A 17,727-nucleotide genomic window follows, 5' to 3' on the forward strand; every position below is an offset into this window, starting at 1 on the left:
GGGAGAAGATCTTCCCTGATGATTAGTAGGCCCTGCTTAGTGAGGCCTTTGCAGGAGACGTCCCGGCCTGGTTGTTCTCCACAGCAAAACAAAAGAATTGTGGACCATAAAAAGGCGTGTTTCTTCATTTTAAAAGCACTTTATGTACCATTTATTTTGCTTGTGCATCTCACGAGAGTCGTGGAGCTCTGCTGCCGCCAATTTGCCATGTTTTCCAAGTCCTGGGGAGGGACAAGCCCCGCTCTCTGACCCCTGGTCACCTTCCTCTCTGTTTTCAGAGACTTCACATCCACGTTGAAGTGTCTCCTCTGGTCTTCGGGGCTGGAAACTTCCCTCCCCCCAAAAAAGGGATAAATGAGATTTTCCAGAAGTTGTACTTTGCACCCAGTGGTCCCAACCCCACCTTCAGAAAAGGGCAGCCCAAATTATCGAGGGGATGGAGGAACTCGGCTGTGCAGAAAGGTCACGGAATTGGGAACTTTTTAGTTTAGAGGAAAAGCAAGTAAGAAGTGACACGATTATAAAATTGTGCATTGTGTGGAGAAAGTAGGTAGAGAAAAGCTTTTTATTTCTCCTAGCGCTAGAATTCGGGGGCGTCACAGGAAGCTGAATGGTGGAAGAGTCAGGATACATAAAAGAAACCCTTCGCACAGTGAGGAATTAAGCTATGGAACTCACTGCCACAAGAGGCAGCAATGGACTACTGTAATAGAGGATTTGAGGAACCATTAAGGAGTACTCTTTGGGTTCAGTCAGTCAACCGGCTTGTAAACACTGCTGTTTTCAATGTGCATTTTATAGTTGGCTTCACTTAGCAATGTTTTCTTTTGAAATGTTCAAGTTCTTTTTGTTTTGTTAACTTTGTGTTAAATATGTATTCTGGAGTCAACCTCCTTTGTAATGTTTTCTTTTGAAATATTTTAAGATAATATTTTAGTTTCCTGTTAAATATGTTGCTTTGACTGTATACTTTATATTTGACATTCTTCAGAAATGTTTGAGTCTAGATTGTTTTATTGATGTTAAATATGCAGTAAACCGCTTTGAGATATTTTTTATAAAAATCAAGCGGTATATAAATTAATAATAATAATAATAATAATAATAATAATAATAGTATAATTTGTGGTTGGGGGGAAGGCTAGATGGCATCAGCGGACCTCACTGCTCTCCCTTGTCAGTACTCCCTCTCTCCTTATCCCAATTTCCCTCATGGCAGAGGGGCTAGAAGCTTGGCTCCCTCTCCTTGCTGCTTCCACCCATTTGGAGAGGGCAGGTGAGGAAGCAGACAGAGCTAGAAAAACAAAGAGGAGCCTGGCTGAAAGGAGCTTCCTCCCAAGTAATAATAATAATAATAATAATAATTATTATTATTATTATTATTATTATTATTATTATTATTTATACCCCTCCCATCAGGTGGGATTTCCCCAGCCACTCTGGGCGGTTCCCAACAGAATATTAAAATACAATAACCTATTAAACATTTAAAAGCTTCAGGAGCAGCAGGTGAGAGACAGTTTCACTGTGATAATAATAATTAAAAAAAAATATAATAATAATAATAACAATGTTTTATTTATATCCCGCCCTCCCCAGCCAAAGCCGGGCTCAGAGTGGCTAACATCAAATGTATAACACATTAACATAAAATCAGACAATCAATTAAAATACATCCTCACCTGAGATATTTCCCAGGAGCTGGTAAAGTGAGGGGGAGATACCCTAAAACGTTTCACTAATTGCCCAAAGTCTTCTAGTGTGTCCCAACTCTCCCCAAAAAGTGTTTTCCCTCTTATAATTTTATTTTTGATCCTAGTCCTCATTGCTGTTTCAGGTAAAGGAACAAACTTCAGAGGCAGGAGGCGATTTCTCTGAGGCCAAGGAAACGTTCCTTGTGGTGGCATATCAATCAGGAAGGTGACGGAGAAACCGCCTTACGGAGTAAGCATAGATGGGGCACCTTCTACCAGAAGAATGGCTCCTTGCAAGTTCAAGATGAACATGATGTGGCACTTGTCTGAGTGCCAGTCCCTCAGGTTGCAGGATCCAAGGGGACATATGAAATAAGGCCATCCATCTGCTAAACCACGGGTAGGCAACCTTCTCAGTCCGGCCCGCAGACGCTCCAGGACTTTGTCTTTTTTATTGTTATTATTTCTTTGTTTCTTATCTTTGCTACTTCTTTATTTTTTTCTTTCTTTATAAATTTTATATTTTATATACCGTATTTTTCGCCCTATAGGACACACTTTTTCCCCTCCAAAAATGAAGGGGAAATGTGTGTGCGTCCCATGGGGCGAATGTAGGCAGGCTTCAGGAAGCTATCCGCAAGTCTTGCAAGCCCGGCGGGATGTCCCGCAGGCTCGCAAGGCTTGTGGGCAGCAGCCTGCAGCCCCACAAGCTCGGGGAATAGCGGGGTGGCGGAGTGCAAGCTTGCTTCTCCCCCCCCACCAGCCCCACAAGCTCCGCGGATAGGGGGTGGCGGAACGCCGCCACCCCACTATTTCCCGACCTGATCTGGAGGCTGGCGGGGGGGGGGGAGAAGCAAGCCCCACAAGCTCAGGGGATAGGGGGGTGGTGGAGCGCCGCCACCCCGCTATTCCCCGACCTGATCTGGAGGCTGGCGGCGGGGGGGGGGAGAAGCAAGCTTGCTTCTCCCCCTGCCAGCCCCACAAACTCGGGGGACAGCGGGGCAAGCTGTCCCTGAATGCAGAAGAGGGAGACGGAGCGCTCCGTCTCCCTCTTCTAGCTTGGGGATGGTTGCGCAAACCTGGGGGGGGGGGAATAAAAATTTTTCCCTTGATTCCCCCCCCCCCAAAAAAAACTAGGTTCGTCCTATGGGCCGGTGCGTCCTATAGGGCGAAAAATACAGTAATTTTCTTTCTTTTTTTACCTGTTAAGAGATAGTACATAATGTTTGTACAGACATGTAAATTTTTTAATCAATCAAGAATATTAATTTTAAAAAAAGAAGAATGTGTCCTTTTATTTTAAATGCCTCTCTGGGTTATTTGTGGGGCCTGCCTGGTGTTTTTACATGAGCAGAATGGGGCATAATAATTCATTCATTACCCCCCCCCTAAAAAAATAGTCTGGACCACCACATGATCTGAGGGACAGTGGACCAGCCCATGGCTGAAAAAGATTGCTAACCCCTGTGCTAAACTGACCCCAAACTTCTTGTCTACGTAACAAGCATATGCTACTGCGAAAAGAGCCGATATCACTTTCCTGAAAAAAACAAGCAAAAGCAGGGAGACGTTCATCCAAACATAGCAGAGGAAAGCTCCTTCAGAACCACCCAACCAATCCGAGAACACGTTTCCTCAGTGAAGGTCATGTCGCTCTGCTTGGTTGCTAAGCAGCAGCTCCGCCCACCCCTCTTGGCCAGCTCTCTTTAAACACCACCAGATTTAACCCTTAGCTGATAAACTGCATGATCCCTGGTGTTGACTTTCCAACATTCCTGACCTCTTTGTCTCTCGCAGGTGATGAAACCGTGCTGACGATTCGTGCTCAGCCATCTCTCCTTGGGTCACCTAATCAGGTAGAGGGAATCAGCACTGGGGACCCTGTCAGTACCACTATCTTGCTACCCACTAGGAAGGCTGTCAACGCCACTCATGAAGATTTGAATCAGGAGTGGGGAACCTCAGGCCGCATGGTAGGGGGCACTAACTGCGGCCCTCCAAGCCTCTCTCTGGCCCTTGAGACACTCCCGAGGCCACCACCCCCTTCCCAGCAACACAGAAGACACTCCTTGAGTGTTTTTGCCTAGCCGAAATGTGCCCTTGACTCTGATCATGCCTGTTGTTTCCTTGGATGGAGGTAGCAAATTTTGCCTCTGGATCCGCTCCGAATATTGTCTTGAATGGAAAGAGGCTCCCAGGTGAGGGAAAAAGCTTCTGCAGCCTCTACAGTGGTACCTTAGTTCCCAAACGGCTTGGTACTCCAACAACTTGGAACCCAAACACCGCAAACCCGGAAGTAAGTGTTCCAGTTTGCAAACTTTTTGGGAAGCCGGATGTGCTCCGTTTTGAGTGCCTTGATTCAATTTTGAGTGTTATGCTTCTGTTTTGAGTGTTACGCTGAGGTCTGCTGTGTTTGCTATTTATTTTGCATTTTTTTGGCTTTTTTTGTGACTGTGTAGAACCCAGTTCAGCTACTGATTGACTGATTGTGTGGTTGCAGTACATTGTTTATTGCTTTCATTTTATGGATCAATGGTCTCGTTAGATGGTAAAATTCATGTTCAATTGCTGTTTTAGGGGTTGTTTTCAGAAGTCTGGGACGGATAAATGCATTTTGCAATACTTTCTATGGGAAAGTGCGCCTTGGTTTTGGAATGCTTTGGTTTCGGAACAGACCTCCGGAATGGATTAAGTTTGAGAACCAAGGTACCAATGTATATTAATCCTGAGGGTAATGCCCATTCCCCTCCCCTTAACAAGGCTTTGGGATTTTGCTTGTAGGCCGGTCTATTTTGATATTTGCAAGGAAGCATTTTCCCCACCTGCCTTCTCTCTCTCTCAGGACTCAGTTTCACTGAAGAGGAATGGGCTCTGCTGGGTCCTGACCAGAGAGCCCTGCACAGCCAAATTATGAAGGAGATTTGCAGGACCGTGTCCTCTCTCGGTAAGGTTCCCTTTTACTCTGCTTGATGATAATATATTTTCAGAAATGCAAGTAAATTAATTGGCAATACTCAACGGGTTTAACGACTGCGTGTCAGCATCACAATTCTTATTCTTTTGGTCCAGCAAGATTTACCGTATTTTTTGCACCATAACACTCACTTTTTTCCTCCTAGAAAGTAAGGGGAAATGTCTGTGCGTGTTATGGAGCGAATGCCTGCGGGTGGCGGGGGAATCTGCTGCAGTCGTGAGCAGAGGATCCATGGTTCCCCTTCCTTCCCTCCTCCGTGGTTACAAAGCATGGATCCACATGGATCCTCAGGATTTTTGCATTGGACTACTCCAAACTCTAAACTCACTGTCAGATCACATGTCTGTGGCCACAGCATGAACCACAAAAATCATATACCCACTATTTCGTTTAGAATTTTTTTTTCTTGTTTTCCTCCTCTAAAAACTACGTGCGTGTTATGGTCTGGTGCGTGTTATAGAGCGAAAATACGGTATATATTTGTGTGTATCTTCTTTCTATAGCTCTGCTTCTGTTTATCTACCGTTTTCCCATTTAACAAAATTCCACAGAAGGATTAACCCTGGTCAGATGCCAGTAGAAAAATTATTATCATATTATTTGTAACAATAATTTATTGATTGCCTTAAATATGATTGCCTTCTATGGTGAAACTTACCAGAAGAATAAGGAATCAAGATAACATTTTTTTAAAATAAAAGAATGGAAATGGTTTATTGAATATTTACAGATAAATTGTAAACAGATAAAAACATTGGTAGGATTATTGTCATAACCTGCAGTTTCATGCCAGTATATATTTAAAGAAGATGAATAAATGAGCAAATTAAGTTAAAAATAAATTTAAGGAACCGCAGAAAGAGGAGGAAGGAAGTCAAACCTTGAAATGTCAAAATGATTGTAAAATTAGTGAAATGTATAAATGTGAAAAGTATTTAAAATATTTTTACAAAATAATTGATTGCCTACTAAACCACTGTCTCAAGGCAATTTATATAAAAAATGTTTTAAAAAGCAGTTACATACACAAAGGCAACAAATAAAAATAAGACTAAAACCGTAACAAGTGGACCCCCATTATTAAAATCTATTTATCCAGTTGGAAAAGGTCCCAATTCCTGCCCCCCAAGGGATGCCATTCCACAGAACACAAACAGTGACACTAAAAGCCCCATTCTGGGTGTGTGCTTTGGAGATCTTTGGAACTTGCAGGAGAGTCTCTGCTGTATATTTGGGACTGAGCAGAACAGGGACTTGCATGTGAGTACAAACTCCTTGAACTCAACCCAGTAGCAGATTGGTAGCAAGTGCCAATCCCACTAGCAGGCTGTTCTATGCTGGCAGTAGTTTCCTCCCACAAGCCTGACGTGGATGGCACTGTGGTCTAAACCACTGAGCCTCTTGGGCTTGCTGATGGCAAGGTTGGCGGTTCAAATCTGTGCGAGGAGTGAGCTCCTGCTGCTTTGCCCCAGCTCCTGCCAACCTAGCAGTTCGAAAGCACACCGGCACAAGTAGGTAAATAGGTACCACTGTGGCAGGAAGGCAAACGGTGTTTTCGTGAGTTCTGGTTTCCATCACAGTGTTCCATTGCGCCAGAAGCGGTTTATTCCTGCTGGCCACATGACCCAGAAAGCTGTCTGTGGACAAACGCCAGCTCCCTCGGCCTGAAAGCAACATGAACGCTGCAACCCCATAGCTGCCTTTGACTGGACTTAACTGTCCAGGTATCCTTTACATTTTTTAACCTTGCTCACACAAGCCACCTGGCTATTGCGTTCTGCACCAGCTACAGTCTGTGGCCCAACCTTCTACGATATCTCTTTGTACGGTGCATTGCAGTAATCTAACCATGATGGATGTGAACAGATCCCATTATTTTTTTCCAGTGTAGGTGGGACTCATGAGGGGGTTTTTTAAAAAAAAATCATAAAGATTTTATTTTCGTAAAGATTTTTCTGTTTCATTTTATGATGTATATGAAACAGAGATAGCAGCTATAACTGTAGGGATCAGACAGGATTACTATGAGGAATTATAAAATATGCATCAAGCCATTGTATCCGCGATGAAAGCATTGCGCTGACTGGGTTTGATTCATTGACAATAATTTCTGATCAAATCCCACAAGCCTCTACATCCACGCCATTTTTCTCTACTGCCATTTCTCTATGTCTGACAACCACGTATAAGCATTCTAGGACACAGACCAGTTGCCGGTTGCTGCACCAGGCATCCTAGGCCAGAAAGTTAATAGGTTGCTTTGATGTAGTTTGTTGATCTTTAGATAGATCTTAGGGCCAGGAAGAGAGTTCAGGAAGAGATGGTGAATACTACCCTTCCTTCCTTCCTTTACTGATCTTCTGAATCCTTCCTTGCTTTGGGAACACTACAAGTAACAGCAGATGAAAATTAGGATATGAAAACAAAACTATAGAATAGGCACCTAGAATTGTACATGGATTCAAACAGCACAGTCCAAGTGAATAATATTGGCATTATCTGATGATCAAGTATACGCCTGGATTTGCCAAGCTTGTGACAACAGCTGTCTAGCAGATGATGTATATAGAATCATAGAACTGTAGTTATAAGGGACCCCAAGGGTCATCTAGGCTGATCGCCGAAGAACTGATGCTTTTGAATTATGGTGCTGGAGGAGACTCTTGAGAGTCCCATGGACTGCAAGAAGATCAAACCTCTCCATTCTGAAGGAAATCAGCCCTGAATGCTCACTGGAAGGACAGATAGTGAAGTTGAGGCTCCAATACTTTGGCCACCTCATGAGAAGAGAAGACTCCCTGAAAAAGACCCTGATGTTGGGAAAGATGGCGGGCACAAGGAGAAGGGGACGACAGAGGACAAGATGGTTGGACAGTGTTCTCAAAGCTACAAACATGAGCCTGACCCAACTGTGGGAGGTGGTGGAAGACAGGAGTGCCTGGCGTGCTCTGGTCCATGGGGTCACAAAGAGTCGGACATGAATAAACGACTAAACAACAAAAGGGTCATCTAGTCCAACCCCCAGCAATGAAGTAATCTCGGCTAAAGCATCCATAGCAGAAGCCCATCCGACCTCTGCTTAAAAACCTCCAAGGAAGGAGAGCCCGCCACCTCCCGAGGGAGACTGTTCCATTGTCAAAACAGCTCTTACTGTCAGAAAGTTCTTGCACTCCAATAATGGCTGTCCTGGGGGGACCAGAACACGATCATTGGTTTACTCTCTGTAGGAGTTATTTGATATGATTAAAGATCTTCCCACACGCCAACCCTTTCTAAGATGTTTCCCTTGTACAAGTTCTTTACTGTTTAGGAAGCGAGCCCCTGACACTGAAGTTCTTTCCATACACCAAACATTTCTAAGATTTCCTCCCTGTATGAGTTCTTTGATGCGACTTAAGGGAGCTACTACGACTGAAGCTTTTTCCACATTCTGAACATGTATACGGTTTCTCCCCTGTATGAGTTCTTTGATGCAATGTAAGTAAGCTACCACGACTGAAGCTCTTGCCACACTCCAAACATTTATACGGTTTCTCTCCTGTGTGCAATCTTTGATGCAAGGTAAGGCTGGAACTGTGGCTGAAGCGCTTTCCACACTCGAAACATGTATATCGTTTCTCCCCTGTATGAATCCTTTCATGCGAGGAAAGGTAGTCGATGCGACTGAAGCTCTTGCCACATTCCCAGCATTTAAAAGGTTTGCTGCCTCGATGAGTTTGTTGATGTCTAGTAAGCCCATTGCGGAGAGCGAAGCTCATTCCACACTCTGAACACGTATGCGGTTTCTCCCCTGTATGAGTTCTTTGATGCGACTTAAGTGCGCTACTCTGACTGAAGCTCCTTCCACACTCTGAACATGTATACGGTTTTTCCCCTGTATGAGCTCTTTGATGCGAGGTAAGGGTACCATTGTCACTGAAACTCTTTCCACACTCTGAACATGTATACGGTTTCTCTCCTGTATGAGATCTTTGATGCCTAGTAAGCTGGCCACAGTGACTGAAGCTCTTTCCACACTCGGAACATGTATACGGTTTCTCTCCTGTATGAGTTCTTTGATGCAAGATAAAGTCACTACTGTGAATGAAGCTCTTTCCACACTCCAAGCATTTATACGGTTTCTCCCCTGTATGAGTTCTTCGATGCAACTTAAGGTTGCTAATCTGACTGAAGTTCTTTCCACACTCGGAACATGTATATGGTTTCTCCCCTGTATGAGTTTGTTGATGCAACATAAGGCTGCTACTCCGAATAAAGCTCTTTCCACACTCTAAACATGTATACGGTTTCTCCCCTGTATGAGTTCTTTGATGCAACTTAAGTGCGCTACTCTGACGGAAGTTCTTTCCACACTCTGAACAAGTATACGGTTTCTCCCCTGTATGAGTTCTTTGATGCCTAGTAAGATTGCCACGTTCACTGAAGCTCTTTCCACACTCTAAACATGTATACGGTTTCTCCCCTGTATGAGTTCTTTGATGTGACTTAAGTTGCCTATTATTACTGAAGTTCTTTCCACACTCTGAACAAGTATACGGTTTCTCCCCTGTATGAGTTCTTTGATGCCTAGTAAGATTGCCACGTTCACTGAAGCTCTTTCCACACTCGGAACATGTATACGGTTTCTCCCCTGTATGAGTTCTTTGATGTAAAGTAAGAGTTGAGTGACTACCCAATCTCTTTCCACACACGGTGCATTCATGCTTTTTCTCCTCTCTAGAAATTTGATTTTCACCACCCTGAGACATACAAGAGTCACCCTCCGGCTTCTGCTTTCGTCTCCCTTCTCGCCTTCGGCTTCCATCTTGAACCCTCAGCTTCCTTTGCTCTTTGGATCCTTTCGGTGACACTTCTGATTGTTCCCCTTCTGCCAGCATCCCTTCAACATCTCCTGATGGAATAAAAAGGCAAACTGATGAAATGCTAAAGGAGAGTCTTCACACCAATCAATCAGTCAGGACACAGAGATCCAGGTTCCAAGGGCCTTGTGGCAGTTCCCTCCCTGTGAGAAGGGAAGTTACAGGGAACGAGGCATAGGGCCTTCTTGGTAGTGGTGCCCACCCTGTGGAAAGCTATCCCGTCAGATGTCAAGGAAACAAACAAGTATATAACTTTTAGAAGACAACTGGAGGCAGCTATGTAGAGGGAAGTTTTAAATGTTTTGTTATGCTTTTATATTTGTTAGAAGCCAGCTAGAGTGGCTGGGGAACCCAGTCAGATCCATGGGGTACCAATAATGAAAGTATTAATATGGTATTATTATTTATTGAGTTTAAATACCGCCCTACACCCGGAGGACTCAGCATGGTTAACAGAAAAGATCGCATCATATATAATCAGCATAAAAACAACCCAATTAACACCCCCCCCAAAAAAGAGCCACCTTTGAAAAAGACTATAGGATGTCAAACATATCAAGCAAAAGCCTGGTTAAAAAGGAACATGTTTGCATGGCACCTAAAGATGTATACCCCTTCATGGATCACTGCCTTGTCGTGGTGAAGGGGCTTGAATAACTCAGCTATGACCTATGCCGTGCAGGGCCACCTAAGACAGACAGGCCAGCCAAGAGTTTAGACTAAATGTGATCCACCTGGAGAAGAAACTGGCAACCCACTCCAGTATTATGCCATGAAAGCTCCATGGACATAAAAAAGGAGAAGCTTTGAGAGGAAAGTGAGTTTCCAAGGCATGCTCTAAGAGAGTTGGACACAACTAAGATGACTAATCAACAGCAAAGTGGTTTTTAGCAGCAATGTTATAAAGGAATATGTAAAAATGGATTGTTAACAGGTGATAATCTAAAGCTATAATATATTAAGATAGTAGGAACGGTTCAATCTTTGTGGATGCCTCAGGATCCTTAGGCGTAAATGGAACAACATAACAAATTGGGGGTCTGGTTTGACAAAGACTGCCGGAAGCTAAGATCCCTGCTTAGGAAACAACAATATAAGGTAAAACAGGAGAGGACTTTGTAATCTATGGTAAATTTCCACAGATGGCGCTCTCACTATAAAAACACCTTAAAACTCAAGAAATCCCTTTACAGGAAGGAACAATGGGAGGCACTTGATAAGGCGATTAAATCGCGAGACGATAGAAAATTCTGGGCAATAGTAGCACAGGGAGTCTCATCCAAAGGAAAAATTGTAAACAGCAGTATTCCATCCGATGTGTGGTATCAACACTTTCTCAAGCTATACACACTCTCAAATACTGCTAATTTGAGTCCGTTCCTCCCATTGAAGAATGAGCATCTAGCTAGCTGGGATCCTGTTACGGAATCAGTGTGCCTACAGCTAATTAAATATCTTAAAAGAAACTGGCAACCCACTCCCGTATTATTCCATGAAAGCTCCATGGACATAAAACAGGAGAAGCTTTGAGAGGAAAGTGAGTTTCCAAGGCATGCTCTGATTCATGGGGTCACAGAGAGTTGGACACAACTAAGATGACTAATCAACAACAAAGGTGTAAAAGGAAGGCGCCAGGATCTTGAACTTCCCTGGGGAGAGCATTCCACAGACGCGCAGCCACCCTCCAGACCACTTGAGGAGGAGGCCCACGAAGGAGGACCTCAGGATCAGGCTAGGTTCATATGGAAAGAAGCAGCCCTTGAAGTATTGTGATCCTGAGCCATGTAAGGCTTTATAGGTCAAAACCAGCACCTTGAATTGAGCCCGGAAACTAATTGGTAGCCAGTGCAGTCGGACCAGGATGAGGGTAATATGCTCAAACCGTCTTACTCCAGTGAGCAACCTGGCCACTGAATTCTGCACTAGCTGAAGTTTCCAAACTATCCTCAAAGGCAGCCCTACGTATAACACATATCTATATCTAACCTTGAAGTTCCCGAAGCATAGACAATGGTAGATAGGCTATCCCTGTCCAGATAGGGGTTTAGCTGGACTACCAGCCAAAGGTGATGGAAGGCACTCCAGGCCATCTGAGCCTCGAGCAACAGCAAAGGATCCAGGAGAACCCCCAAGCTACGAACCTGCTCCTCCAGAGGAAGTGTAACCCCATCAAGAGCAGGCGACCTTCCAGCCATCTGCTCTAGGGAACCACCCACTAACTGAGCCTCACTCTTATCTGGATTGAGCTTCAATTTGTTGGCTTTTATCCAGTCCATTACCGAGGCAAGACACTGTTGGGAGAGGGTGCTCAGGGGTGTTAGTAGTAGTAGTAGTAGTAGCCTGTCTAACTAAGACCTCAGCCACACTTGGAATTTTAATGTGGACTTGAAGTTGCTCGTTTCTCCTTTTTTTTAACCTCTTCTGCCCAGAACTCCTCTTGCAGAAACTGCTATATTTAATTGAAACACAAATGTTTTAAAATGTGTGTGGCTTGCGGGGGGTTATTGGGTTGATTTTGTTTATGTTTTGATTGTGTACTTTGAGTTTTTATATTGCAATTTTATCCTGTGAACTGCCCTAAGGCCTGTGGGTATAGGGAGGTATACAATTTAATAAATTATAATAAAATCAGGCCGGATTAAAATGATTACAAGTTCCAGGGGGAGCCTTTGCAGAAGGCTTTTCAATGCTTAAGGGTTTGCCTTGACCCCAAGCCCTATGGGGAGCCCAAGGAAGGTCCCCCACCTGCCCAAGTTGGCCTGCAGGGAGGAGAGCAGGAGAAAGATCTGCCCTTCCATTGGGAAAAGATTTCCTACCCCCCTTCAAAGGGGGAAAGCCCTAAAAATGCATTATTTTAGCGGAATTATATACAGAATGCATTAATTATAAATATTTGGGGAAATACCCTTTGCAAAAGCGTGAGCATTAGGCGAGATCTGCACCAAAATGCTGACCAATTTTCAAGAGATCTTTAAAAATGCGAAAATCTGGATAAACTGACGACTAGAAAAAGGAGACGCAGAAAAAAACTTACATTGAAACGGTTTGCCTAACAGGGTTTTTTTTTAATCCCTCCCCACAACTCCCTCCAGCAGCACCCCCACTCCTCCCCCCCCCCAGTTATAATATATAACAATATGACCCACCTCCAGCGCCTCCGCGAAGAAAAACAGCCGCCGCCATGTTCGGCATCTTCCTACCCAAGCGGGACAGGAAGCGGAAGCTGCTATTCTCCCGTCAACTTTTTTTTCTCTCCCCTCTAGGAATCTCAGCTCTCTGTCGCCGCTGCTCTTAACCGTTTCGGAGCCGAGCGGCAGGAGCCTCTGGGCTTCTCCGGGCAGAGAGCGAGGAGAGGCGCTGGTCTCGCCTCCGGAAAGCCCCGCGGGAGCCCAAAACGTTTTCTAAACTATTCTAAAAAATATATATTTTTTTATTTTCAATTTTCAAAATAACATTTTTCCTTTTGGTGCATACATATCCAATCCAAATTTGCAATAAATGGCTTTTCCTCGCCCCCCTCCTGTTTCCATTCCCCCCCTTTATTCTCTTTGCATATAATTACATTTCTACAATTAATTTCAACTTCTTTCCCCCCTCCTAATTCTATTCTTAGTTCATCAATGTTACACCAAACCTGCTAATGTTTTGACGTTTTTACAGATTCTCTAAAATAGTCTATAAAGCTTTCCCATTCTAGACTGAATTTTTTCTCATCTTGGTGCCTGATCTTGAAGGTTGTTGTTGTTTAGTCGTTTAGTCGTGTCCGACCCTTCGTGACCCCCTGGACCAGAGCACGCCAGGTAAACTAATCTTCACGGAAAGTTTAGCCATTTCGGCAGAGTCAATCATCTTGAGTTTCCCATTCTTCTTTCCTTGGGACCTTCCCTTCTTTCCACATCTGGGCTAGTAGCACCTGGCCCCTGTAGTCGCATAAATAAACAGTCTCTTGCTTCCTTGGCAATTCTCCTCCTATTACACCTAGTAAAAAGGTCTCTGGGTTTTTTTTTAACAAATGTAATTTTAAGAATTTTTAAAAGTTCATTGCATATCATTTCCCAGAAGCCCTTTACTTTTTTACATGTCCACCACATAGGCTCCCTCTCCTTGCTGCTTCCACCCATTTGGAGAGGGCGGGTGAGGAAGCAGACAGAGCTAGAAAAACAAAGAGGAGCCTGGCTGAAAGGAGCTTCCTCCCGAGTAATAATAATAATAATAATAATAATAATAATAATAATAATAATAATAATAATTTATACCCCTCCCATCTGGCGGGATTTCCCCAGCCACTCTGGGCGGTTCCCAGCAGAAATAATAATAATAATAATAATAATAATAATAATAATAATAATAATAATTTATTATTTATACCCCACCCATCTGGCTGGGTTTCCCCAGCCACTCTGGCCCGCTTCCAACAGAATATTAAAATACAATAACCTATTAAGCATTTTAAGCTTCCCTAAACAGGGCTGCCTTCAGATGTCTGCTACAAGTCAGATAGTTGTTTATTTCCTTGACACCTGATGGGAGGACGTTCCACAGGGCGGGCGTCACCACCAAGAAGGCCCACCACCTGGTTCCCTGAGTGTCGGCCTCAGCAGGTACACATTGGCTTGATTTTGCTGTTTGCTGAAGCTGAGCCTGGAGAAGACGGAACAACGGACCGCTCTCAAAGGGGGTGACCCACTGCAGGTGGGGCTGCCTGTTCCAGAGGTTGGTGTGTGTCGACTCTGTAGTGGGCTGCCTTAAATGCTCTTCCTGACACAGGGCTGCCACCAAAGATGTTCCGCAGTCTTCACAACCTGGTGACTTCTCCCTTCGCTTGACAGCTGAGTTGTTGGTTTCCAGATGTCATGGAAAGATACCCTGAGGCAGATGTTTGGTGGCAGGACGGTATAAACCCTAGAAGGCTGCAAAAGATTCTAGAGAGCAATCTGGGCTTTCCTTTTTCAAGAAGTTCCCAGTCCTCATGGCATAGCAGTGACTTCAGAAGCCAAATAAATTGAGCCAAATGTATTTCTCCTGGAGAAGCGAAGCTTCGCCACCCCACCCCGAAACCCTGCACAACTTAGTTGAACAATAACTTTATTAGGCCTTACAAAAACATCACAGAATAGTGGCAAGGTGTTACTCAGAGCAGGGGACGCAGGATAAGGAAATAGAAAAAGACAAAGAAGTATACAAATTAGGGTGGATCGTGTTGTATGCATGACGTCAGCCTGTAGGCCTGATAACGCCCCATCTGAACTATACATTCAAAGCAGTATGAAACCATATTAAACAATAATGCCATCGTCGTTGTCCCCCGCCGGGGATCCTGGAAGCGTAGTTTGTTAAGCAGAGTTGTTAGGAGATATATTTCCCCTCACAGAGCTAAAGTTCCCAGCATTCCCTGGGAAGATGCAGCCCTGAATTAGGAAGTTTTTAATGTTTGGTGTTTTATTACAATACATTTTTTTTATTACCGTCATAGACCAGCATAAAAGGGTGGGATACAGTCATTTAAAATTTGGAAAGCGTTTTGGAAAGCTAAAAGGTATGAAAAGGTGAATATAAAAGTCTATAAGAATTTAAAGGAAGCTAAAATGGGTTAAACCACAGAGCCTAGGACTTGCCGATCAGAAGGTCGGTGGCTCGAATCCCCGCGACGGGGTGAGCTCCCGTTGCTCGGTCCATAGCGGTTCGAAAGCACGTCAAAGTGCAAGTAGATAAATAGGTACCGCTCCTGCGGGAAGGTAAACGCCGTTTCCATGCGCTGCTCTGCTTCACCAGAAGCGGCTTAGTCATGCTGGCCACATGACCCGGAAGCTGTATGCCGGCTCCCTCGGCCAATAAAGCGAGATGAGCACCGCAACCCCAGAGTCGGCCACAACTGGACCTAATGGTCAGGGGTCCCTTTACCTTTAAAATAATCTAAAAGAAGGGATAGGAGCATGGGTGTGTGTGGAAGAGCATAAAAGGTTGATATATGAAAGACTTCTAACTATCAATTTACAGAGCACTCTGATATGTTCATTTGTGGCACAGGTCATCCCCCAGCGAATTTTGAGCACTGCTGTGCAGAATATAGCAACATTGCAAGTCATAGCAGGATGGGTACCTGAGAGCAGCAGGGAGGTATAGAATTGCCCTGTGCATCCTGGGTACTTATGAAGTCTGGCTGTTTGTTGACAGCCATGACTCCCGCTAATTGATTTGCGAACCTCAATTAGCGATTTATGGCCGCCCGGCACACTTCCGCTCCGGCTCTCCGTCACGGCTCAGCAGAGCTTCGCACAGCGGTGTAAAACTGTCACGTAGCTTGGCTTAGTTTCCAGACAAACACACACAGAGTCCAGGTTTGTCTCTTTCAGTCCTTTATTCCGATATTCCCCAGGATTCTCCTGGACTCACCGCAGCCATGACAAACTGCAACCTCTCCCTCACAGCATTGAGTGAGACTGACAAGCTCCTCCCAAGCTCCTCCCAAGCTTCGAAAACTGACGTCAGAATGCTGAGGCATCATGGGAACAACTTAACCTCTTAAGTTCCAACTCCCATATGAAGTAGTGGGGAAATCAGGCTAAGAGGAATGTCTCTGTTATACAGGCCCTGGAGAAGGACATGCTCACCATTTCTATTTGTCCTGAGTCACAGGGGCATCGTCTCTCCAGGAGGGGAGGGCATGACATCGAGGGTCAGGGTAAAAACCAATGTTTTATTATGTTTTACATATGCTAGAAACCCAGCCAGATGAGCAGGGTATAAATAATACCATCCTTCTTCTTCTTCTCCTCCTCCTCCTTCTTCTTCCTTCTTCTTCACTCTCGGAGCTGTAACTCTCCGTGTAGGGCAGTATATACAGGTGAGATTGTTAATTTGAGGTTTGCATCAGCCATAATCATCACAATTATAACAAATAAAGGCTTGACATATCTCACTTTGCATGTCATGGGTCTATCTCATATATTAGTATCTTTTTTTTTTTATAATAATTTTTATTAATTTTCCAAACACATAATAAAACAAATAACAAAACAAACCCTACAAGACATACAAACAAATAAACATGTATAATTTCTTAAACTTATTTTCAAAACCTTCTTTCCCGGACTTCCCCATACCTCCCTTTTTCTGCATCCTTATATTAAGCCTTTCTCAGCAACCCTTCGTTCAGTTAATTCGCTCATTTTCTTTATACATTCTTTAAGATTATGATTTACAGCTGCAATTCTCTATTTCTTATAACCATAACATCTCAGCCATCATCAATTTTACAACAATCTTTGAGATATTTTTTAAATTTCTTCCAGTCTTCTTCCACCGTCTCTCTCCCCTGGTCGCGGACTCTGCCGGTCATCTCTGCCATTCCCATGTACTCGATCACCTTCGCTTGCCATTCTTCCAGAGTAGGTAGCTGCTGCGTCTTCCAATACTTTGCCAGAAGAATTCTTGCCGCTGTGGTAGCATACATAAAAAATGTTTTGTCCTTCCTTGGCACCAATTGGCCTACCATACCCAGAAGAAAGGCCTCTGGCTTTTTCAGAAATGTCCATTTAAGGACCTTTTTAATTTCATTATAGATCATTTCCCAGTAGGCCTTTACCTTCGGGCAGGTCCACCAAAGGTGATAGAAGGTACCTTCCGTCTCATTACATTTCCAACATTTATTACTGGGCAGATGGTAAATTTTTGCAAGTTTGACTGGGGTCATGTACCACCTATAGATCATTTTCATTATATCTCATATATTAGTATCACCTTTTAAGTTGAATTACTGAAATAAATGAACTTTCCCATGATATTCTAATTTTTCGAGTTTCACCTGTAAATTCAATAAATAAAAATTAATTAAATAAAGGAACCTCCCTCATGTTTGTAGCCCATCTTCAAATCTCCGCACTCCCTAGCCTGGTGGCGAGATGGGCTCATCCACAGTTGCTCAGGGAAAATCTCCTGCCCAACAGTGCAACTATTTACTCACCAATAATTTGCTCTTGGCTTTGCAGGACCTGGCGGCCCCTCAGATTAGGACAGGGGTCTGCAACCCGCGGCTCCGGAGCCGCATGTGGCTCTTTTACACCTTTGCTGCGGCTCCGGGGTGGATACTAGCGAGGGGAGGAGGCGCATTGTGCGCCCCGACACTCCCCACTGTGGCGGGTGCTGTACTGGCTGTGACGTCGCATGGGGGCGGTGCGTGTGTTAGTCACGCACCGTCCCG

The 17,727-nt window shown here is 44.2% G+C and overlaps 1 protein-coding gene and 1 long non-coding RNA gene across 3 annotated transcripts in view; both read right to left on the reverse strand.

The window, feature by feature from the left end:
- Window positions 1-4,766: 4,766 nt before the first annotated feature.
- Window positions 4,767-17,727, reverse strand: part of LOC309527466 — a 98,118-nt gene continuing 85,157 nt past the window's right edge. The window contains exon 2 of the long non-coding RNA XR_014217246.1: window positions 4,767-4,977. This is a non-coding gene — a long non-coding RNA (uncharacterized lncRNA). The remainder of the gene's footprint in view (window positions 4,978-17,727) is intronic.
- Window positions 5,509-12,723, reverse strand: LOC309527367 (uncharacterized protein). Of its 2 annotated transcripts, none has more exons than XM_082214159.1 (2): window positions 12,674-12,723; window positions 5,509-9,559 (listed from the first exon to the last, which is right to left on the reverse strand). In XM_082214159.1, the coding sequence occupies exons 1-2, from the start codon at window positions 12,717-12,719 to the stop codon at window positions 8,025-8,027; spliced, it is 1,581 nt and encodes a 526-aa protein (XP_082070285.1). In that variant the 5' UTR covers window positions 12,720-12,723; the 3' UTR covers window positions 5,509-8,024. The 2 variants fall into 2 exon arrangements, with proteins under 2 accessions (XP_082070285.1, XP_082070286.1); XM_082214160.1 differs by having other exon boundaries at window positions 5,509-9,556; window positions 12,674-12,718.

The sequence above is a fragment of the Podarcis vaucheri genome (genome assembly GCF_965113315.1).
Source record: "Podarcis vaucheri genome assembly, chromosome: 2".
NCBI classification, from domain to species: Eukaryota; Metazoa; Chordata; class Lepidosauria; order Squamata; family Lacertidae; genus Podarcis; species Podarcis vaucheri.

Excerpts from the sequence above, each read along its gene's own strand:
- LOC309527367 (XM_082214159.1), bottom strand. The coding sequence starts at position 12,719 with ATGCCGAACATGGCGGCGGCTGTTTTTCTTCGCGGAGGCGCTGGAG. Across the intron at positions 9,560-12,673 it reads TCTTCGCGGAGGCGCTGGAG|GAGATGTTGAAGGGATGCTG; the intron begins GTGGGTCATATT and ends TTATTCCATCAG.